The 21811-nt window shown below is 42.2% G+C and overlaps 1 protein-coding gene across 12 annotated transcripts in view; it reads left to right on the forward strand.

Moving 5' to 3' along the window:
• The window catches only part of RBPMS (RNA binding protein, mRNA processing factor), a 204679-nt gene that overhangs the window by 104596 nt on the left and 78272 nt on the right, over positions 1–21811 (forward strand). For all 12 annotated transcript variants that reach the window (XR_006058139.2, XR_009598671.1, XR_006058140.2 and 9 more), the window contains exon 5: positions 17062–17212. Coding sequence is in view for 6 of the 12 variants with exons in the window: in XM_060407185.1 (XP_060263168.1) it covers positions 17062–17212 (151 nt within the window). In the remaining 6 variants the exon portion in view is untranslated. The remainder of the gene's footprint in view (positions 1–17061; positions 17213–21811) is intronic.

Genomic DNA, 21811 nt, shown 5'->3' on the forward strand with positions numbered 1-21811 from the left:
TTCCTGTGGTCATGTATGGATGTGAGAGTTGGACTGTGAAGAAGGCTGAGCGCTGAAGAATTGATTCTTTTGAACTGTGGTGTTGGAGAAGACTCTTGAGAGTCCCTTGGACTGCAAGGAGATCCAGCCAGTCCATTCTGAAGATCAGCCCTGGGATTTTGGCCACCTCATTCGAAGAGTTGACTCTAAAGTCCCTGATGCTGGGAGAGATTGAGAACAGGAGGAGAAGGCGACAACAGAGGATGAGATTGGCTGGATGGCATCACCGACTCGATGGAACATGAGTTTGGGTAAACTCCAGGAGCTGGTGATAGACAGGGAGGCCTGGTATGCTGTGATTCATGGGGTTGCAAAGAGGTGGACAGGACTGAGCGACTGAACTGAATGTATACATGTGCACATAGTCAAGGAGAATCAAAATTAACTTCTGATCTGGATTCTACCAATAGTTAATCAGGGCTTTAGGGAGATTGCTTGATTTTCTTCACCTTCATTTCTTCATGTATGTTCGGTAGGCTATGGAAGTTTGGATGAGGTAGTTCGTATATCGTATGGGACTGTCCTGCTCCTTCTAGGAGTTTAACATCCTTAGTACCTTCTGCTTAAAAGCACTGTCATACATTTCCAAATATTTCTAAGGCGTGTGCTGGGTAGTAGGGATGGGGGACAGGTACCCATGGTTGGAAACTAGTAGGTTAGGAGGTCCCCAATGTGCAGTGCCAAGTTCTGTGACTTCTGTCCTCTACACACTCAATGCTTAGCGTTTGAGAACCTACCCCAGTTCGCTCTCAGTTCCCCTCTTCTGTGATCTTTACTCAGGTTGTTTGTTTTATAGTTTTGCTTTAATGTTTAGGCATCACAACTCTTCACTGCTGGTACAATGACATCTTATAAATGGTAGAAAAATTCTATTCATTGATTCATTTTCAGAAACTGTATTGAGTTTGGAGAAATTTTTGAAATTGTGGCATCGGTCCCCCTCCCCCCAGCATTTCCTTTCCTCCAATCATCTTTTCTGTATGTACCACATAGAGAGAAATCTTCCCTTCTGTCCCCGCTTGTCTCTGAATGAACCCCGTCCATTCCACAGTAACATGTTTCACAAGCATGTTTCTATTTGGCTGGTCATTGAGCCCTTTTAAGGCTCTGACTTAATGTAACAACTGTTTTCAGAATCCTGGGGAAACTTTTCAATATACCTTGCTTAGAGTCTGTTTCTAATTCTATTGAATATTTTATGCTGCCTTTAGAAGAGAAAGATGTATTCAGAAAACTATAAATATATTCCCCTAAGACTCTCTGAAGTATGTATTTACCTCCTCTTACTATCTGATGGGAGTAACATGTCTATCAATAATTTTCAGAAAAGTTAATATTTCTAACTTTTTTTAACCCTAAAAGGTAAAAATTCTTTCAGTTTCATTTTTCTTGTATATGTTGAAAGATTTGTGGTCCCCAAGTTAACATCCTTTTCTTGTGACCAAAATGCTCTTTGAAAATAAAAGCCTTTTATTCTTAACCCTCTTTACAAAATGTTTTCAAATATAACGGCATAAAGATACAAAAATCGAGACCACATTGAGACACCACTTCACACCCAGTAGGGTGGTGAAAATAAAGATGGGCAATAGCAAGTGTTGGCGAGGATGTGAAAAAATTTGAATCCTCCTACATTAATGGTGGATTGAAATGGTATAGCTACATCGGAAAACAGTTTCACAGTCCTTAAAAAAAAAAAGTTAACATAAGAGTTATATTCTATGCTCCAGCAGCTCTTCTCCTAGAGAACTGAAAACATAGCCACACAAAAACTTGTACACAGTATTCAAAGCAGCCCCCCAAAGTGGCAACAACCCAATGTCCAGTTGGTGAAAGGATAACATGTGATATGTTTGTACAATCGTGTATTGTTCAGCAATTAACAATGGATGGATCCTGAAAACATTCTGACGGAAAGAAAACAGTTTAAAAAGATCAGATGATGTAGGATTCCATTTATAAGAAATGTCCCTAATGAATAGGTACAGAGACCAAAGTGGATTTGTGGTTGGGAGAGGGGAGTGAGTGCAGTGGAGCGAGAGAGAGGAGTGGGGAGAGACTGCTAATGGATACCGTGCCCTTTTGGGGTGATGAAAGTGTTCTCAAGCTGTATGGTGCGGATGGTTGCACAAGTCTGACTATACTAAAAATCATTCAGTTTCATGTAAAAGGGTGACTTTAATGGTGTGTGAATTGTGTTTATTTTTAAAATGTTATTTTGTTACTTGGGGTCGTGTGGGGTCTTGATCTCTGCCTGGGCTTGTCTCTCATTGTGGTGATTGGGGGCTACTCTAGTTGGTGGTGTGCAGGCTTCTTAATGCGGTGACTTCTCTCTTTGTGGAGCGCAGGCTCTAAGGTGCTCCAGCTTCAGTGGTTGCGGCAGGTGGGGTCAGTAGTTAGAGCTCCCGGGCTCTAGAGCACAGGCTCAGTAGTTGGGGTGCTCGAGCTTAGCTGCTCTGCAGCACGTGGCATCTTCCCAGACCAGGGATTGAACCTGAGTCTCCTGCATTGGCAGGTGGATTCTTTACCACTGAGCCACCAGGAAAGCCTGTGAACTATTTTTAATAACAGCTTTGTGCACTGTATCTATAATAGCAGAAACTACTGTCGAAACTTTGAGAGCATTGAATTTTTAGTTAGGCTGACATTAAATAACTGAAGTAGAAACTTAAGTCATAAGTAAAAGACCCCTGTCTCTTAGCAGGAAAGGATTCAACTACATTTTTGTGTTAAAAAAAAAAGTTTTTTAATGTGTTGTAATTAAGCCACCTCCTACCTCTGAAGATCTTGCCTATATCTTCCTGTATATACTATTATGACTAGAAATCTTTTGAGTACATTGTGTATAAGAATAAATACTAGTAAGAATCATTTTCTCATTTATTTGTTAGCTTGTTTGAGTCAGCAGTAGGTGAAGGAATTTATTAGCTTGTCCTGGTCAACCATAGTGAAGGGAGCTGGTGTTGGAGCCCTGAGTTTCTTAATGAAGAAGTCTTCTTGGTTCCTGAGAAACTGGGTAGTTGTTTATTGAAGCTCCACTAACTCATGATCTCAATGAATTGGAATATACATGCTTTGCAAACCTCTCACATCACCAGCAGAGTATGCCTTTCTCTTTATTACTCCTGAGAATTGATTCAGTTCTTTCTTCCCTATGGATCTTGTTTTGTATACCGCTTTTTATAGAAGTGAGCAGTGTTTTTTTTAACTTTTCTGTTTAAAACTTTATAGTTCTGATTATTTAGAAGGGAATCACTTTACCTCCCACTCCCTAATCTTGCTATGCTATCTGATTTCTTTTGCTTTGTAGGGTGATAGTCACTACCTTTAAAAAATTTAAGTAACTAACACAGCTTAGTAATAAGAAAGGTCAATGGCAGTGTGGAGATTCCTTAAAAAACTAGAAACAAAACCACCATATGGCCCAGCAATCCCACTCCTAGGCATATACTCCGAGGAAACCAAAACTGAAAAAGACACGTGTACCCAGTGTTCATTGCAGCACTGTTTACAGTAGCTAGAACATGGAAGCAACCTAGATGTCCATCAACAGATGAACGGATAAAGAAATTGTGGTACATATACACAATGGAATATTACTCAGGCATAAAAAGAAATACATTTGAATTAGTTTTAATGAGGTGGATGAACCTCAGTTCAGTTCAGTCGCTCAGTTGTGTCCGACTCTTTGCGACCCCATGAATCGCAGCACGCCAGGCCTCCCTGTCCATCACCAACTCCCAGAGTTCACACAGACTCACGTCCGTCAAGTCCATGATGCCATCCAGCCATCTCATCCTCTGTCGTCCCCGTCTCCTCCTGCCCCCAATCCCTCCCAGCATCAGAGCCTTTTCCAATGAGTCAGCTCTTCGCATGAGGTGGCCAGAGTATTGGAGTTTCAGCTTTAGCATCATTCCTTCCAAAGAAATCCCAGGGCTAATCTCCTTTAGAATGGACTGGTTGGATCTCCTTGCAGTCCAAGGGACTCTCAAGAATCTTCTCCAACACCACAGTTCAGCAGCATTAATTCTTCAGCGCTCAGCTTTCTTCATAGTCCAACTCTCACATCCATACATGACCACAGGAAAAACCATAGCCTTGACTAGACGGACCTTTGTTGGCAAAGGAACGTCTCTGCTTTTGAATTTGCTCTCTAGGTTGGTCATAACTTTTCTTCCAAGGAGTGAGCATCTTTTAATTTCATGGCTGCAGTCACCATCTGCAGTGACGAGACCCTATAATAAAGTAAAGTAAGTCAGAGAAAGATAAATATCATATACTAACACAGATATGCAGAATCTAGAAAGATGGTACCAAAGAACTTATTTGCAAGGCAGCAGTGGAGAAAGAACATAGACAACAGATTTATGGACATGGGGAGGGGGGTGGAGAGGGTGAGATGCATGGAGAGAGTAACTTGGAAACTTACATTACCACATGTAAAATAGATAGCCAACAGGAATTTGCTATGGGTCAGGAAACTCAAAGGAGCTCTGTATCAACCTAGAGGGGTGGGATAGGGAGGGAGATGGGAGGGAGGTTCAAAAGGGAAGGGATATATGTATACCTATGGCTGATTCATGTTGAGATTGGATAGAAAACAGCAAAATTCTGTAAAGCAATATCCTTTTAAAAAATAAATTCTTTAAAAGGTCAGTGGGTACAAGGTATATCAGTAACCACCTGGTGGAGCTCTGAGTCCTGGTGGTTTTAACAGCAGTTTTTGAAACAAATCTGGATATTTACTGGAGTCTCTGCTTGAGTAAACCTGGAGAGGTGTACCAGAACTCCGTCCTTCAGAGGATCTGGGGTTTAGGACCAGAAACCAGGATAAGGAGGGTGCTGTGGAGCAGGAAGATAGGATCCAGGTACTGAGATAATGTTATGAGGTCACAGAAGTATTATTACCAAGTTTTACTTTGATTTGAGCTCCTTTTCTTCTCATAGGAATTTCATATCCTTCCATTAAAAATATATATTTTTTAAAGATGGGGATTTCATTGACCTCATCTGTGAAGGTATGAAGATTCTAAAGGCCAGAGAAGAGCTGAGCAGATGATTACAAAAGAAAATGGATTTTCCTACATCAGGATTTTATTGTACAGCATATAGTTTCTGGTGACAAATTATTCTCGCTCTATATTAGAAAGTCCGAATGAATTGGTTAAAACATATAACCTACACAAGGAACATTATTTCTTCCTTTCAGCGTAGACACCTGGCTAGCCAGTCTTTCTGGATGCTCCGCATTCCTTACAGCAGCATGGGTTTTCGTTGGGAGTCGGTTATGGAGAAAAGGGCAGCAAGAGGCTAATCAGAATCAACCAAGAAACTCATCAATTATACTAAGTTGACTCTTAGGAGATTGCTGCCACTGTACTATTTTTTATTCTACATACAAAAAAGTATTTGGTTCAATAACAGATACTATAAAATTACCTGATTTAATACAGGTATCCACTAGATGATCTCGGATCCACTAGATTTCTGCTTCAGAATGGGGCATGTGTGAAACACCAGGAGATTTCGATAGGAAATGACCTATGCTCTAGAAGAGGTGGGTCCCTTGTGGCCCAGGAGAGAAGAGGGTCCTGACAGTGGAGGGTGGTAGAGGCAGCCTGTTGCATTACAGGGGAATGTCATGTGGTTCACCCGAATGGAATCATGTTCTTAAACATTTGAACTTGCCTATATCAGGACCTGGTAAAGGCTTTTGACCTAGGAACCAGTAGAAACCAGGCATCATGCAAAACCTAGGTTCATTCAGGCCCTGAGCTTAACCTTTATAGCGGTATTTACGACAGCAGTTTTAGTTCCAGTTGTTGTTACTCCCCCTCCCCTTATTTTTTTTTAACATTTCAATATATTTCAATTAGAAGTTGAAAATAAACTAAAAAATTAAGTGCAAGAGTCAACATTGAAAACTTGGTTATTTAGAAGCTTCCTTCAAAAGATTGGGCCTCTTGGGAAGTCATAGCGGGCTGGGAGGATGTTAAAATTCTGGGTCCTCTGCTTTTTAGTCCATATACGTAAACTTATTCAGAAATTCCTAATCAGAAATTCAGAAATGTGTAAAAGATGAATGGGTTGATGAGTCCACTTTGACTTTTCAGTTGGTAAAAGTTTTACCTGCTATGAATAGGTAGAAGCAAAAAGTGAAGATGACAAGAACACGGAGACGCTCAAGCAAGGCAAACAGAAATAAATGAATCTTAACTATTTCAAATAAATAGTACAGCCATAATCAAGTGGGGAAGGGAACTGACCCAGATAATTATTTTTTTTTAATCTTTATTGGAGTATAGTTGCTTTACAGTGCTGTCACTTCCTCTGTACAGCGGAATAAATCAGCCATGCACATACATGGAAGCCCTCCTTTCTGGACTTGCTTCCCATCAGGTCACCACAGAGCATTAAGTAGAGTCCCCTGTGCTCTACAGCGTGCTCTCCTTAGTTTTCTATTTTACATGTTACGTATGTGTCAATCCCAATCTCCCAAGTAATTCTCAGATGCACATATTGTCTGTATACTTTTGGGCTAAAGATATAAAAAACTGTAAATACCGAACTATAATTAATAGGTTTCCCTTTTATGTTGAAATTGTTTAGCACTTCTGAAACTTTTTGTTAGTATTCCTGTATTGAGCAAATAAGCAAAGGTATAGTGAATGATGAGCGCTAGGATTCAGAGGTGGACTTAAAAATAATGGAAAGAGAAGGCTAGAATTAACCTAGTGGTATTGGATTGGAATTGGAACTATCAGTAATCACTTGTGTTTTTAATACATCTAAGATAATAGGGAGAAGGCAATGACACCCCATTCCAGTACTCCTGCCTGGAAAATCTCATGGACGGAGGAGCCTGGTGTGCTGCAGTCCATGGGGTCGCTAAGAGTTGGACATGACTGAGGGACTTCACTTTTTTCACTTTCATGTATTGGAGAAGGAAGTGGCAGCCCACTCCAGTGTTCTTGCCTGGAGAATCCCAGGGACAGGGGAGCCTGGTGGGCTGCACGGTCCAGTCTATGGGGTCGCATAGAGTCGGACACGACTGAAGCGACTTAGCAGCAAGTAGATACAGAGAAATAGATGTGGATGCAAAAGTCATGTGTGTGTTTGCATATAAATCTGGGGCAATTTGAGCATGCCAGCAAATGCTAGTAATTTAAAATGAGGCATGACTCCATACTGATGTGTGAGTGAGTGAATGAACAAATGAATGGGGAAAGGAATAAACAGTAAACAGGGCAGAGGGGTAGGTGTTTCCCTAGAGTAGAAGACTAGTGAATATGAAAAAATGATGGGCTTGGTGGGGCGCGAGGAATAACCATTCGGCAATCCCAGTAGTAAAGGTGGCTTCAAGTAAAAAGTATTTATAGATGTTAAAAACTGATGGGTGAAATGTTGAGAAAATATTTAGTCTCAAAAGTACCTCCCTATGACATATTTCCTAACTAGAAAGGGGGAAAATAGTAACCTCACAGTGGAAACTTGGCAAGTGATCAAAGTTATTATCACTAATAATGAGACAAAAATGACATCATGTGTCTCTTTGATAGAATGCATGGAGAATGACACTTGTGTGATATTCCTGTCAAATACTTGTAACCTTAATTTAATCAACAAGCAAATCAGATAAACCCAAATTGAAGGACATTCTACCAAGAAATAGCCTGTACTCTTCCAAAATGTCAAGGTCATGCAAGACAAGGCCTGAGGAAAATATTCAGGGAGACTAAGAGATGACAGCTAAATGCTATGTATGACTCTAGATTAGCTCCTGGATCAGGAAAGCAGAGAGATGTCCTTGTTTTATGAAACCAAACTGATTAAAAGGGCATCATGCTTTCAAAGTTGTTATTTTCTTTTTTTTAACTTCTTATTTTGTATTGGAGTATACCCGGTTAACAATGCTGTGATAGTTTTGATCAGTCTAGTCGCTCAGTCATGTCTGACTCTCTGTGACCCCAGGGACTGCAGCATGCCAGTCTTCCCTGTCCATCACCAACTCCTGGAGCTTACCCAAACTCATGCCCATCTAGTTGGTGATGCCATCCAACCATCTCATCTTCTGTCATCCCCTTCTCCTCCTGCCTTCAGTCTTTCCCAGCATCAGGATCTTTTCCAGTGAGTCAGTTCTTCGCATCAGGTGGCCAAAGTATTGGAGCTTCAGCATCCACCCTTCCAGTGAATATTCAGGACTGATTTACTTTAGGATGGACTGGTTGGATCTCCTTGCAGTCCAAGGGACTCTCAAGAGTCTTCTCCAACACCACAGTTCAAAAGCATCAGTTCTTCGGCACTCAACTTTCTTTATGGTACAATTCTCACATCCGTACATGACCACTGGAAAAACCATAGCTTTGACTAAATGGACCTTTGTTGGCAAAGTACTGTCTCTGCTTTTTAATATGCTGTCTAGGTTGGTCATAGCTTTTCTTCCAGGGAGCAAGCATCTTTTAATTTTATGGCTGCAGTTACCATCTACAGTCACCGTCTACAGTGATTTTGGAGCCCAAGAAAATAAAGTCTGTCACTGTTTCCATTGTTTCCCCATTGTTTGCCAGGAAGTGATAGGACCGGATGCCATGATCTTACTTTTTGAATGTTGAGTTTTTCACTTTCATCAATAGGCTCTTTAGTTCTTCTTCGCTTTCCTCCATAAAGGTGGTTTCATTTACATATCTGAGGTTATTGATATTTCTCCTGGCAATCTTGATTCCAGCTTGTGCTTCATTCAGCCCGGCATTTCACATGATGTACTCTCCATATAAATTAAATAAGCAGGGTGACAATATACAGCCTTGACGTACTCCTTTCCCAGTTTGGAACCAGTCTGTTATTCCATGTCCAGGTCTAACTGTTGCTTCTAGACCTGCATACAGATTTCTCAGGAAGCACGTCAGGTGGTCTGGTATTCCCGTCTCTTGAAGAATTTTCCACGTTTTGTTGTGATCCACACAGTCAAGTGCTTTAGTGTGGTCAGTGAAGCAGAAGTAGATGTGATGGTTTCAGACAGCAAGGGGACTCAGCCGTATGTACACGTGTGTCCATCCTCCCCCAAACTCCCCTCCCGTCCAGGCTGCCACATCACATTGAGCAGAGTTCCCTGTGCTCTACAGCAGGTCCCTGCTTTCAGCATATTCCACAGTTCAGGGAGGACCAAAAAAGGGTGGAGGGAGTATGTATGGTAATGTAGACAATTGGTCACAGGAATTTTCTATACTATGTTTGTAACTTTTCTATAGTCTGAAGTTATTTCAAAATAAGTATTTTTTTAAACATTTTAACAGAAACCACCCACAATATGCCAGTAGCTCTGCCCTGGCTCCTCTAGCATTCCACCAGAAATCTCCACCCCCCACTCCCACCCCTTTCTTCCTTCTTTTAAGCTGTATCAGATCTTAAAAACTATACATATTTGTAATAAATTCAAATGATACAAAATTATACAGATTAGAAATCCCCTCCCCACCCCCCACACTACCACTTAAGCCACCACTATTGACAGGTTGGTTGTCACATTGTGAATATTCCTCGGCTTACTAGGATACACTCATGAGTTCACATACATGTACGGATGCAAAGTCTCCTCCTTTAAGATGACTAAACTGTTCAGTATCCTTTTTTTAATCTAATATTGTCATGGACATCTTTCTCAGTTTAATATGTATACCTTTGCCTAATTCTTTAACATTTTTCCCCCTCCAAGTGAATGCTTCCTTTGTCTATAAAACTAGGTGGCAAGGGCTGATAAACCCACTTACTTTAATGGTAGAACCATTTGTACAGACACTGGACTGTAACTCACAGATTTGAAGGATGTACCAGATAAACGAGACTCCCAGCAGGCGTTGGGGCAGCTTTGTTGATCTCAGTGACGGGAGTTTGGAGACCTTTTCTCTAGTGGGAGGTCGTGGAGGTAACTCGGCTCCAGCCACCTCGATTTTACCTGAATTGATGGATATATTTTTGGCTGCTCTGGCAGACTTTGTGCTTTGTGCAGACTTTCTCTAGTTTCAGCGAGTAGGGAGCTACTTTTTGTTGCCGGGCAGGGGCTTCTGTTGTTGCAGAGCATGGGCCCTAGGGTGAATGGGTTCAGTAGTTGCAGCTTGCAGGCTCTAGGGCACAGGCTCAGGAGTTGTGGTTCACTAGGCTTGGTTGCTCCATGGCCTGTGGAATCTTCCTGGATCGGGGATCGAACCTGTGTCTCCTGCATTGGCAGGTGGATGCTTTACCAGTGAGCCACCAGGGAAGCCCCAATTTTCTGTGTTTTATACTCAAGGTTGAAATCTTGGAGGGGGGGCATGTTTTGTCACTGTGTGACGCATCTGTCCCTTTAAATAGTCAGCTGCTGTTAGGGGAGTGAAGGGCCCTGAACCTGGCTTGAGGTTCTAGGTGCTTCCTGGAGAAGAGCCAGCAGAGCCGTGATCCCAGCTGCCTTCTCAGGCTGTTCTAGCTGCTTCATAGCTGGTCTGCTTCAGTCTCTCTCTCAAGTCCAGCCACCCATCCACCCCTGGAGTTACCCTCCAGTGCAGTGATTCTCAGATGTGGTCCCTACATGAGCATTGTTAGCATCAGCCTGGAGACTTGATACAAATTCAGATTCTCAAGTCTCATCCCAGACCTACTGAACCAGAAACTCTGGAGCGGGGTCAGCACTGTGTGTGTAGGAAGTCCTCCAGATGATTCTGATAACCATTCACATTTGAGGATCATGCTCTACTACCTAAATCCAATCATACTATTTCCCCAGTTTAAAAAATTTTTAGCCGCTCAGCCATGCAAATATTCCAGAGCCCTCACTCATGGCCTAAAAGGTCCTGATGATCTCATCCCTGCGCTTACACAGTCATCTGCTAAGCTCCCCTGCTCCCCAGTGGCTCAGTAGAAAAGAGTCCGCCTGCCAGTTCAGGTTTCGCAGGAGACCTGGGTTCTACCCCCTGCTCTCAGAAGATCCCCTGGAGGAGGAAATGGCAACCCACGCCAGTACTCTTGCCTAGAAAATCTCACGGACAGAGGAGTCTGGCAGGCTAGCTGCAGTCTGTGGGGTCACAAAGAGCTCGGGACAACCGAGGACATAAGCATCTGCTTACACACAACACATCCACACCCTCTCTACATCCTGCCTCTCAGAACTTTGCTGAGCTCTTTCCTGGACTACCACCTGGTAAATTTCGGCTCTTCCTCTGTGATGCCTTCCTGGTCGTCAGTCACTCCGGGCCTTGGCTGTGTTTCCCATGGAGTTCTAAACCTCCTGCTTGTCTCTTAATCTAACCATTAGTTTACCTGTACAATTCCTCTACCAGAGTGTACCCTCTGAACTCCTCAAGGCAGGGACTTCACTGATTCTTATATCTCTAGCACATAGAACTGCTGCATGCTTGCTTAAATCTGTTCTGTTTTTACTTTTATGAAATTTCAAGCATACCAAAAGGTAGAGTAATGAACATCCACAAACCCGTCAGAATACACCAACATTTCGTTGCATTTGCTTCCGTTCCCCCCCCGCCCAAGGATTCTAAAGTAAAATACTTGCTGTTATGATATTTTGTCACATTCTCATTATTCTTTGTATTTCAGTACAAAAAATTAAAGACAGGATGAATCGGGAGATACAGATTGACATGTATACACTACCATGTGTAAACGAGATAGCTGCTGGGAAACTGCTGTATAGCACAGAGAGCTCAGCTCAGTGCTCTGTGATAACCGAGAGGGGCAGGATGGAGGCTCAAGGTCGGGGGGGGGGGGGGGGGGGCGGTGATATATGTATACTTACAGCTGAATTCATGCAGCTGTACAGCAGCAACTAACGCATCTGTACTGCTATTATATTTCAATTAAAAATAAAATATGCGTGAGAAAAACATTCTTGAGATCACAAGAAAATCGAAAGATATTTTCCTACATTATGATATTATCATGCCTAATAAAATGGACAGTTCCCAAATACCACCTAATGCGCATCCTATATTCAGCTTTGTTCATATTCCCACAAGAAGTCTTTCACATCTGGTTTGTTTAGTCAAGGACCAAACATTGCATATGAGGCTAGGCCTCTAAGGATATTTGAATCATTTTAGAATAGCCCTTCTCTTTCCTTTTTCCTTCCATTATTCCGTGAATAAGCTCCTGACTAATATTTATTCCACTCTTGTGAGACAACATTAATACCAGAGACACTGCTAAAGGGTTGGAATGATGTTGAACCTTTATGTTCAGAATCATCATGATTCCAAACCCATGATTTGCAGCCAGTAAATCGTTCCAGCACAGCCGCTGTGCCTAAGAAACCAGAATTGCAACAGCTAGAGGAACTCGAGAGCAACTTGGGATCCAAGCTTTGCAGTGCGTTAATTAATAGGGTTTTTTCCATCCTGTCTTCCAGAAAGACACTGAAAGAGCTACAATCCGTTTCCAGTGATTCTCTAGATTTCTGTAGGCTCGGGTCTTCCGGATTTTGTGATGTCTTTTCGGTTTGCCGTTTTCTTTTGTTTGCTCATATAGTAGCTCTTCCCTTGTCCTTCTGAGACGCCAGCCTTTGATATAGTCCGTAGAGCCATAAAATGGCATTTTGAAGCTCTGTAACTTGATTAGAATCTAACTTCAATGTAAGTAAGAAACAAAGATTTTCATTAAGGGGGGGGTCTAGTTTACAACTCTGAAAACTCTTTTTTCAAGATTTTTCATTTACAGATAGTTTTAACCTTTCATTTGAGGAGAAAGAGAACGGATAAAAAGATGTTTTGCAACTGCCTCAATAAAGTGAGTGTAGAGCATTGCTGTATGCAGATGCGGAGTTTGACTTTTCCTTCCAGTCTGTAATTGCCGTTTGTCGCTTTTGAGATTGAATTGTTGAGACTTCCAGTAATCGCATACATCAACACAGATGCGTTGAGTAAAACTGTCTGTACGGATTGAGTCACTTGGAGTGAGGGGAGAGGTGGGCTTGGGGCTGGGGCTGGTGGAGAAGAGGAGATTCACCTGGATGAGACTCCAGAAAGTTCAGAAAGAGTACTGCGGCCTATTTTAGGAACTATGGTGCAAGAAACAAAACTGTGTTGTTAAGGAATCTCAGCTCTGGCTGCCATAACAAAATAGCACAGACGAGGTGGTATAAACAACATTAATTCTCTCAGTTCTGGAGGCTAGGAAGTCCAAGATCAAGCTGCCAGCAGATTCAGTATCTGGTGAGGATCCTGCTTCTGGCTTGTAGACTGCTACCTTCTCACTTTGTCCTCACGTGGCCTTTCCTCGGAGGGTGCTCTTGGAGAGAGAGGTCTTGCGTGTCTCTTCCTCTTCTCTCAAGGGCACTAATCCCTTCATAGGGGCCCTCCCTCTGAATACATCACACTGAGAGTTAGGGCTTCAGCGTGGATTTTGAGAGAACACAGATATTTAGTCGGGAACACATAGGCTTATGGATTTGCAACTGCCCTGATACAGTCTTTGGTGTTATTTAGTAGACTGCTAAATCCTAAAGGAAGTCAACCCTGAATATTCACTGGAAGGACTGATGCTAAAGCTGAAGTTTCAATACTTTGGCCATGTGATGTGAAGAGCTGACTGATTGGAAAACACCTTGATGCTGGGGAAGATTGAAGGCTGGAGGAGAAGAGGGCGACCGAGGATGAGATGGTTGAATGGCATCGACTCAACAGACATGAGTTTGAGCAAACTCTGGGAGTTAGTGAAGGACAGGGAAGCCTGGCATGTCGCAAGCAGCTTATTGGGTCATAAAGACTTGAACACAACTGAGCAGCAGTAGACTTCTAAGGATACTTTTGGCCCCTTGGGTAGGGAGTTCGCCTTTGTAGATCACAGTGAACCTGTGTTGCTTTGGTCAAAGTGTACTAGGCCATCTTGGAGAGGTTGTTGGCTGTCCCTATAGCCAGTAAGGTTGGGTTGCTTCTGAATACCTTCTCAAACTGGTATCATCCTGATATCCAGAAACTGTTCTTTCAGGACACCATTTACAATTGGAAGAGAAAAGGTTCTATTCACCTATCAGAAGGGTTTTGGTCAATTTTAGACAATAATGAAAACGTTGATTTTGAAAGTCACCGATTCCCTCTTTCGATTTAGTAGTAATCTTATCCTGATAGCATTTAATGTTGGAAGTCACTGTGGCCAGAGAATAATCTTAATAGGCTTTAATTAAAAGCACAAGGAGTTTGTTTTTTCTTTTCATGTCTCCTTTATCTGTCTTTCTCTTTTTCATCTTTCTCCTCTCCTTCCTTCCTCCTCACATCCATGTTCCCCCCATCCCTGCCTCCCTCTGCCTCCTCTTCATCCTTTCACATTTAAATGTTTTTGGCTTGGCTAATCCCTCTGGATAGAAACTGAGCGGAGCAGGATATTGATTACCAAATATGGTATTGCTGCTAAAGATGTTAGAGGAATGTAGCTTGTATTCTAAGCCTCCAGCCTCTGAATAAGCTGCCAAACAAATTAGGTCATTTTAACTTCTGAGTTGTTTTTTTTTTTTTTAATAAGGAGCTGGAACTTTGATTTGGAACAAGATGGTGGTGTTATTTTAGCTCACAGAGGGAGGGAGGAGTATGAGGGGTTGGGGCCACTCAGGCATGTTTTAGGACCTGAGTCACGAGACCAGGTTGTGTAAGAGCCTCAGTCAACTCGGGCGCGTCAGGAAAAGGACTGAGGCATCGGATACAGACGGAGAGCCTCCTCTCGGGGACTAGAAACTCCAGAGGACCCCTGACCAGGATGCTTTTCCCATGCTGCTCATGGTAATGTGGGCTCAGGGTGAAGACAGGTGCTTCTTCACAGAAGGATGATGGAGTTACGTGCCAAGGAGGACACTCTGAAATTGAGAGCACGCTGTTTCTATGTGCATTTGGATGGAGCGTGAGACGAATATGCAGGCCCTTCCACGGCACACCTCTGACAGCAGGGATCTGTGCTCATCTCCCAGCAAAGATCACAGCTCTTCAGATCCGTATTTGGACATCTTCACTCTGTTGTGATACCAGCTCTGACGGAGGGAGATGCTCTCTGTGGAAGTGAATGGAAGCAAACACGACTTCTGCATGCTGCCTTGTCTTTTTTCCCCATAGATAAATTTTTCGCAAGACAGTCCTGAAGTTTCCCCAGTTAAGACAAAAACTAACGGCAGTTAAAGAATGGCTTTTTACATTTCATACAGCTGTCCCTTTTTTCATTTTGTCACTGGTTAGGGCTGCCCAAGAGGATTCCTTGTTCACTCCAACCTGCTTGCTCCTGCAGTTGGTTTCTTCTGAGAAAGTGTGTCGATCAGGCTCAGAAGGAAATTCCACCCACCCTGGGACTGTGGGTCGGGGCTCGATGGCTTCCGTGGTGCCTCCCTGAGGACTTCTCTCCCCCTCACCTCCCTTCCTTTTTCTTATTGCTGTTACCATGAAGGCACAGCTCTTCCTCCCATCTTTGGACCTGGGCCTGTGAAGTTCAGAGTTGTTCATGCTGGTCTGCAGAGTTAGAGACTCTTACTAATTTCTGGTGGAAATTGCTCTTTAATTCAAGCTAATTAAATGAAGAAAGGGGCTTTGGAACCCACAGGCTCATGTGGGTGGTAATCTAAAAACCTGTGTTCTTAAGACCCTCATTTTCAGAACTCACTCTTTTTCCAGAACATGTCACACAGACAAACAGGGTGCCTAAGTCTGTTCTGAACACACTGGTATGCACCATATTATACTGGGGTGTCTTTTTCATACCATTACTGGGGTCCAGATTCCATAGCATTGGGCAGTAGATCTCACGAGATGATTTAGTATGCTCAGACCTTCTTGAATGATGGAATTGGGGTGGGGGGTTTCAGAACAGACTAATCTTGTCCTAAATATTGTATTTCATAGGGACTTCCCTGGCAGTCCAGTGGTTAAGACTTCACTTCCAATGCTGAGGGTTGCGTGTTAGAGCTCTGGTCAGGGAGCTCAGATCCAATATGCCTTTTGGCCAAAAAATCCAAAACATAAAAAAGCAAACAACATTGTAACAAATTCAGTAAAGAGTTTAAAAATGGTCTACATCCAAAAAAAAAATCTTGTATTTTATAGTGTGTGACTTATTTTGTTGAATATGTTTTGTGTAGGTAAACTATAATAATGGAGTTAAGGGTAGAAATTATTACCCTCTCTTTGGTCCCAGTAATCTGTTGTCTGTCCATCCATGTAGCTAATGAGTCAGCGATAGTCAAAATCAGGACCTTAATACATCAAGGCATTCATCTAAATTTATCAGTCTAGAAGCTAACTGGAATGAAATGATACTAATTATATTGAAATCTTAAAACTGTTTCATTCTTATCTACCTAGTAATTCAGAGCACATGTATCATCAATATGAAAGTTCTCCAGTTGGAAAAAGATGAGAATTTTCCCCCTCTAGAGGTGATGAAACTAAAGCATTGAAGAAATATATTGTTTTAAACACTGGTCAAATCCTTCTTATGATTTTTGGTATTAGAATTTCCAGTGTTGTAATTTATTCTTATTGGTAGGCATTAATTAGTTTTCAGCCATGCTAGGAATTTGTTGTTCCAGATTTAACATTTGAACTTGAGGGAATTTCTTGGTGATTCAGTGGTGGAGACTTCGCCTTCCAGTGCAGGGGGGTGCAGCTTCAATTCCTGATCAGGAAGCTAAGGTCCCATGTACCTCTTGGCCAAAAAGACCAAAACATAAAGCGGAAGCAATATTCTAAGAAATTCAAGAAAGACTTTAAAAATGGTCCACATTAGAAAAACCCTGAACCTGACCGTGTAGTCCAAAAAGAAAAGGAGTAGTTGGAAAACCATGCAACTAAATTAAGTTTTTGATAGAGTAAACGAAATTTCCTTGACTTTGTGGGCATGTTATATCACAGCTTTTCATGTATTCTGTATAAACAGTGAGAATGAGTGTCCTTGCTGACTTTTTTTTCTCTCTGATCGGCTGGGCTGACTGGTATGTTTATTTTGTCACCATTCCGGTTTGCTTCTAAGGAAATGAAAACACCTTCCATTTGTTCTTTATTTCCAAAGGGCATCCGCTTCGATCCTGAAATTCCGCAAACACTACGACTCGAGTTTGCTAAGGCAAACACGAAGATGGCCAAGAACAAACTAGTAGGGACTCCAAACCCCAGTACTCCTCTGCCCAACACTGTACCTCAGTTCATTGCCAGAGAGCCATGTAAGTCGATCTACTTTTCATTTGGTGGGGGGCGGGGGGCGGGGGAAGAATTGTTCAAGTGCTTCATGTGAGATTACACCACGGGACACAGAGCTGGCCGAGTGACATTTCCATTTCTGAGAAGAGGCTGCCTGTTCTTGCTGTCTGAATTCCAAAGACAGCAATCTTGTTCATGACTCGCTGTCCCAAAAGATGGTTCGGCTCAATCAGAACTGTGACTATACAACTCAGTTTTAAGTGCTGTAGGCTTCCTAAATATATGATCTTGACCTTACTGTGAGTATGCCCTCTTTGCCTTGGGGTGGAGATCCTTATTTATTTCCCATCCTTGGACCATGAGGGCTGGTTCTCGGCATTCCCTTTATTTCATTTTTTGGAGATTATCAGTTCTGTGGCTTTGGGAAGATATAATGTGAAGCTTGAAAGAAGCAGATCATAAGAAGTTCGTTCTATTTTTGAGAACTGTTTGGCCATAAATCGGGAGGAGTGGGGGAGTAAACATACACAAAAAATGTATATAGTAGAACAGTCAGTTCTAACAAACTAATACGAGCAACGGTTTAAGGAAATTCAGGGCTTCCTGTTTTAAATGAATTGGGTAAAAAGACACTGACTAATTGCAAAACAAGTCTTTTACCCCCATCTAATGAGCTCATTCTCCTAAATGCCCAGGCTATGATTTCTGCCTTTGATGGAATAACTTGAAAAGGTTGTCTTAATTTTCTTTGTCAAGCTCAATCAGTAGAAGGGGCGAGGCATACGATGTGCCTGCACTTGTCCTGTTAATGCATGGCCGTGTGGGATTGAATACGGCAGGGCCTTCAGGGAATCCCACGTGCTTGGTGTTACTTGGAATCTTACTGCCCTCTGGTTCTTGACCTTTTTCCCAAGCCACATGATCTTGATCTTCTTTCTGCTTTCCCAGACAGTCCGCTTCAACTTTTCTTATTGAAATTGAAGGGTGCAGGGGTCCTCTCTCCCTCGTGTCTTGTGCGTGTCAGATTTAATCAGGTTGTGGAAATTACAGTCATTCTGTAGCTCAGTCATTCTTGAAAAGCTGCTGCTTATCAGTGGAAACTGGTAGATAAAAGAGTTTCTCCCTCAGTGTATTGGATAGTTTTTCTACGAATCCAGGAAATCATAATAGAGAGAATTATATATATTTTGTTCTTCTGTGTCCTAGGGAAACTCAAAACCTTTGTTTGTTGGGGAAAATTGAACAGAAGTTTTATCTTAGGGTGCAGTTACATGAAAGGATATAAGAATATTTATTAATGCTAATTATGTGTCATTAACAGCATCTAGTCCAGTGCTTTGTATATTACATTTATCTAGTAAGTATTAGTGATGAGAAGTGGATAAATTTCATATTTTTTAATTTGGCTATTTGTAGAATTATTCCATTTGTATGCCTCTTCATTTCTTTCTGAAATGTCCTCTCTCTTTAAGGCATCAGAACAGAGTATTTGTAGGACACTTTTACTTAGAAAAGAGAACCTAGAGTAACTCTTTACTTTCCTAGTGATTTTGCACCAGATCTCAGAGTACTTCTTTGAAAAGCTTGATTCAGACAGAAAGTGTGAAAATGCTGACGATACTGTATCCTTTTAGTTCTTTATTGAATGTTTTTCTCTCTGGGAGTTTGGGTGGTGGTGGTTTTGTTTTTTTCCTAAATTTGTTACAACATCTCTGTAAAGTACTTAATCCAAGAGATGATAGCCAGTTCACAGTAGGGTCCATGAAAACAAAAAGATGAATAATCTGGACATCCACACACGAGGCACTGAAGTTCGGGAGAGCTGAGAGCAGAGGTTTAAGGACTGCTCTGGCCAGCCCTGGCTCCCTGCCTTGCCTGTGTCCCAGAACCGCTCAGAAGCAGTCACATAGTTTCCGTGGCAGGGTCAAAACTTGCCTGGCACCTTATGGCAAAACAAACTGGAAGCTTTAAAAAAAAAAAAGAAAACCAAACACTATAGTCTATTATTGAGAAAATAAATTAGCATGATCTTTCTTAATAGAGCTCCTTTTTATGATGTAGAGACCTTGACAGTGGTTACGCTGGCCACTCAGACTGACCTTTTCATCCATTTCAGTTCCCTCTGGAAATTGGGAGCTTTTCTGTAACTTGTGCAAAATGGTTGTTTTCCCTGAAGCACTCTCCAGACTAAGAATGTGACAGTGGTTCTGCCCTGGCGAATTCAATTGCATTGTGCCTGTAATTGGTGCTAGAGGTGGTGACTTTATATGCCAACCAAGAGTAGACTGATGGAACCGTTGGATTTGGGACTTGGGAACGGCCTGTAGGCATCTCTGTTGCAGACCATGAGAAAGATTTTATAAATGCTGCACGCACGCACACAGTTGTTCAGTTGCTACATCGTGTTTGACTCTTTGCGGAGCCATGCCAGGCCTTCCTGTCCTTCGTCATCTCCTGGAGTTTGCCCAAGTTCATGTCCATTGAATCGGTGATGTTATCCAACCATCTCATCCTCTGACACCCTCTTTTTTCTCCTGCCCTCTATCTTTCCTAGCATCAGGGTCTTTTCCAATGAATTGACTGTTTGCATCAGCTGGCCAGAATATTGGAGCTTCAGCCTCAGTCGTTCCAACGAGTATTCAGGACTGATTTCCTTTAGGATTGACTGGTTGGATCTCCTTGCTGTCCATGGGGCTTTCAAAAGTCTTCTCCAGCACCACAGTTTGAAAGCACTGATTTTATTTATGTGCTTGGTTGTGCTGGGTCTTGGTTGCAGTGCACAGACTTCTTGTTGTGATGGCTTCTCTTGTGGTGTAGCAGGCTGTAGGGTGCAGGGGCTTCGGCTCCCAGGTTCTAGAGCACAGGCTCGGTAGTTGTGGTACATGGGCCTAGTTGTTTTGCTGCATGTGAGATCTTCCTGACCCAGGGATCAAACCCATATCTCTGGCGTTGGCAGCTGTATTCTTCACCTCTGAGCCACTGGGCAATCCTAAATGCTTCTTTTTGTTGATTTTTTTTAATATAGTGGTGGCTGAAAAATACCCACTGCCAGCACTCAAGGAAGAATGTGATTTGATTATTCTAACAAATACTTATTCGAACTCTCATTTCTCAAGTATCTGTTGAACCTAAATGAGCACCAGGTGTGGTTGGCACAGAGGAGGAAGGGGACTGTGATTTTTGCCTTAAAAGAGCTGTCAATCCAAAGGGTTGGTGGTGATCAAAGTTGTTAGAACACTTGGCATATGTCAAGGATATAAAAGAGATTCATTACAGCTTAGTTTAAATGTCCCCAAATCAGACTGCCTTATTTGTTGAGTGCCTGCTCTGTGCCAAGCATGAAGGATGAGAAACCCAAATATTGGAACTTAAAGACTGTTAACCTTGCTATGCTTCTGTTCCCTTGCCTTGGCTGAAAAATGGGAATAATACCATTTTCACATGATTGTTGTGAGAGCTAAATAAAATGATATTATAAGATGGTGTTGAGGATTAAATAGGTGTATTATATGCAGAATACTAGGCAAATGTAAAGGATAATCTTAATTTCTTTTTCTAAGTTGAGTTTTTTTTTTTTTCCCTGAAAGCTAAATATAGGTATTTATCTTCTGAGGTGTCATCTCTACGTGGCTATAGCCAATTGCCTTTCCAAATTAGGAGAAAAGAGGAATGAAATTTGCATCCAATCCCAGGAATGTAGTCTACTTCCTTCGATAAATTTTTATTTGTTTGAGCTTCTCCTCCTTTTACTCACATTTATGTAATAAAGAAAAATATTGTGAGGGACCTCCCTCATGGACCAGTGGCTAAGACTTCACCTTCCAATGCTGGGATGCCGGTTTGATCTCTGGTCTAGGAGCTATGATCCCTCATGCCTCGTGGCCAAAAACTCTGGAACATAAACCACAGAGGCAATGTTGCAACAGATTCAATGAAGATTTTTCAAAATGGTCCCCATCAAACAAAATCTTAAAAAAGAAGGGAAAACACTGTGACAAAGCAGAAAGTCGAGAGATGTATGACGTGCATAAATTACATAACATTGTGGTTCAGTTCAGTCGCTCAGTCGTGTCCGACTCTTTGTGACCCCATGAATTGCAGCACGCCAGGCCTCCCTGTCCATCACCAACTCCCGGAGATCACTCAGATTCACGTTCATCGGTTATGGAGGAAGATACTGTTGTGTAGTGTAAGAAGTCCAGTTCAGAGATGAACACAGGGCAAGACAACCTCTGGAGATTTGTTCTCTTCCTCTGAAAAACGATGATACTGTGTGTCAGACACCCTGCTAGGCATTTTACATGAATGACCTTGTTTGAGTCTCAGTAGCACTGTTTGACAGTTGAAGGAACTGCCTCTTGGAAAGGTCCAGTAACTTTCTTGAGGTCGGGATTGATGTGTGCCCTCCCCACCCCCAAATCCGTATGTCAAAGTCCCAACCCCCAGTTGAGGGTTGCTGTCACATGTAACCATATTTGGGAATAATCTCAAGGTGATTAAAGTGAGGCCCTTAGGGTGGACCCTCATCATATGACTGCTGGCCTTATAAGAAGGAAAAGAGATAAAAGGGACGACTCACACAGAGGAAAGGCAGATGCTGCCAGTTAAGGACTGAGGCCTCA

Source organism: Ovis aries, chromosome 26 (assembly GCF_016772045.2).
Source record: "Ovis aries strain OAR_USU_Benz2616 breed Rambouillet chromosome 26, ARS-UI_Ramb_v3.0, whole genome shotgun sequence".
Lineage (NCBI taxonomy): Eukaryota > Metazoa > Chordata > Mammalia > Artiodactyla > Bovidae > Ovis > Ovis aries.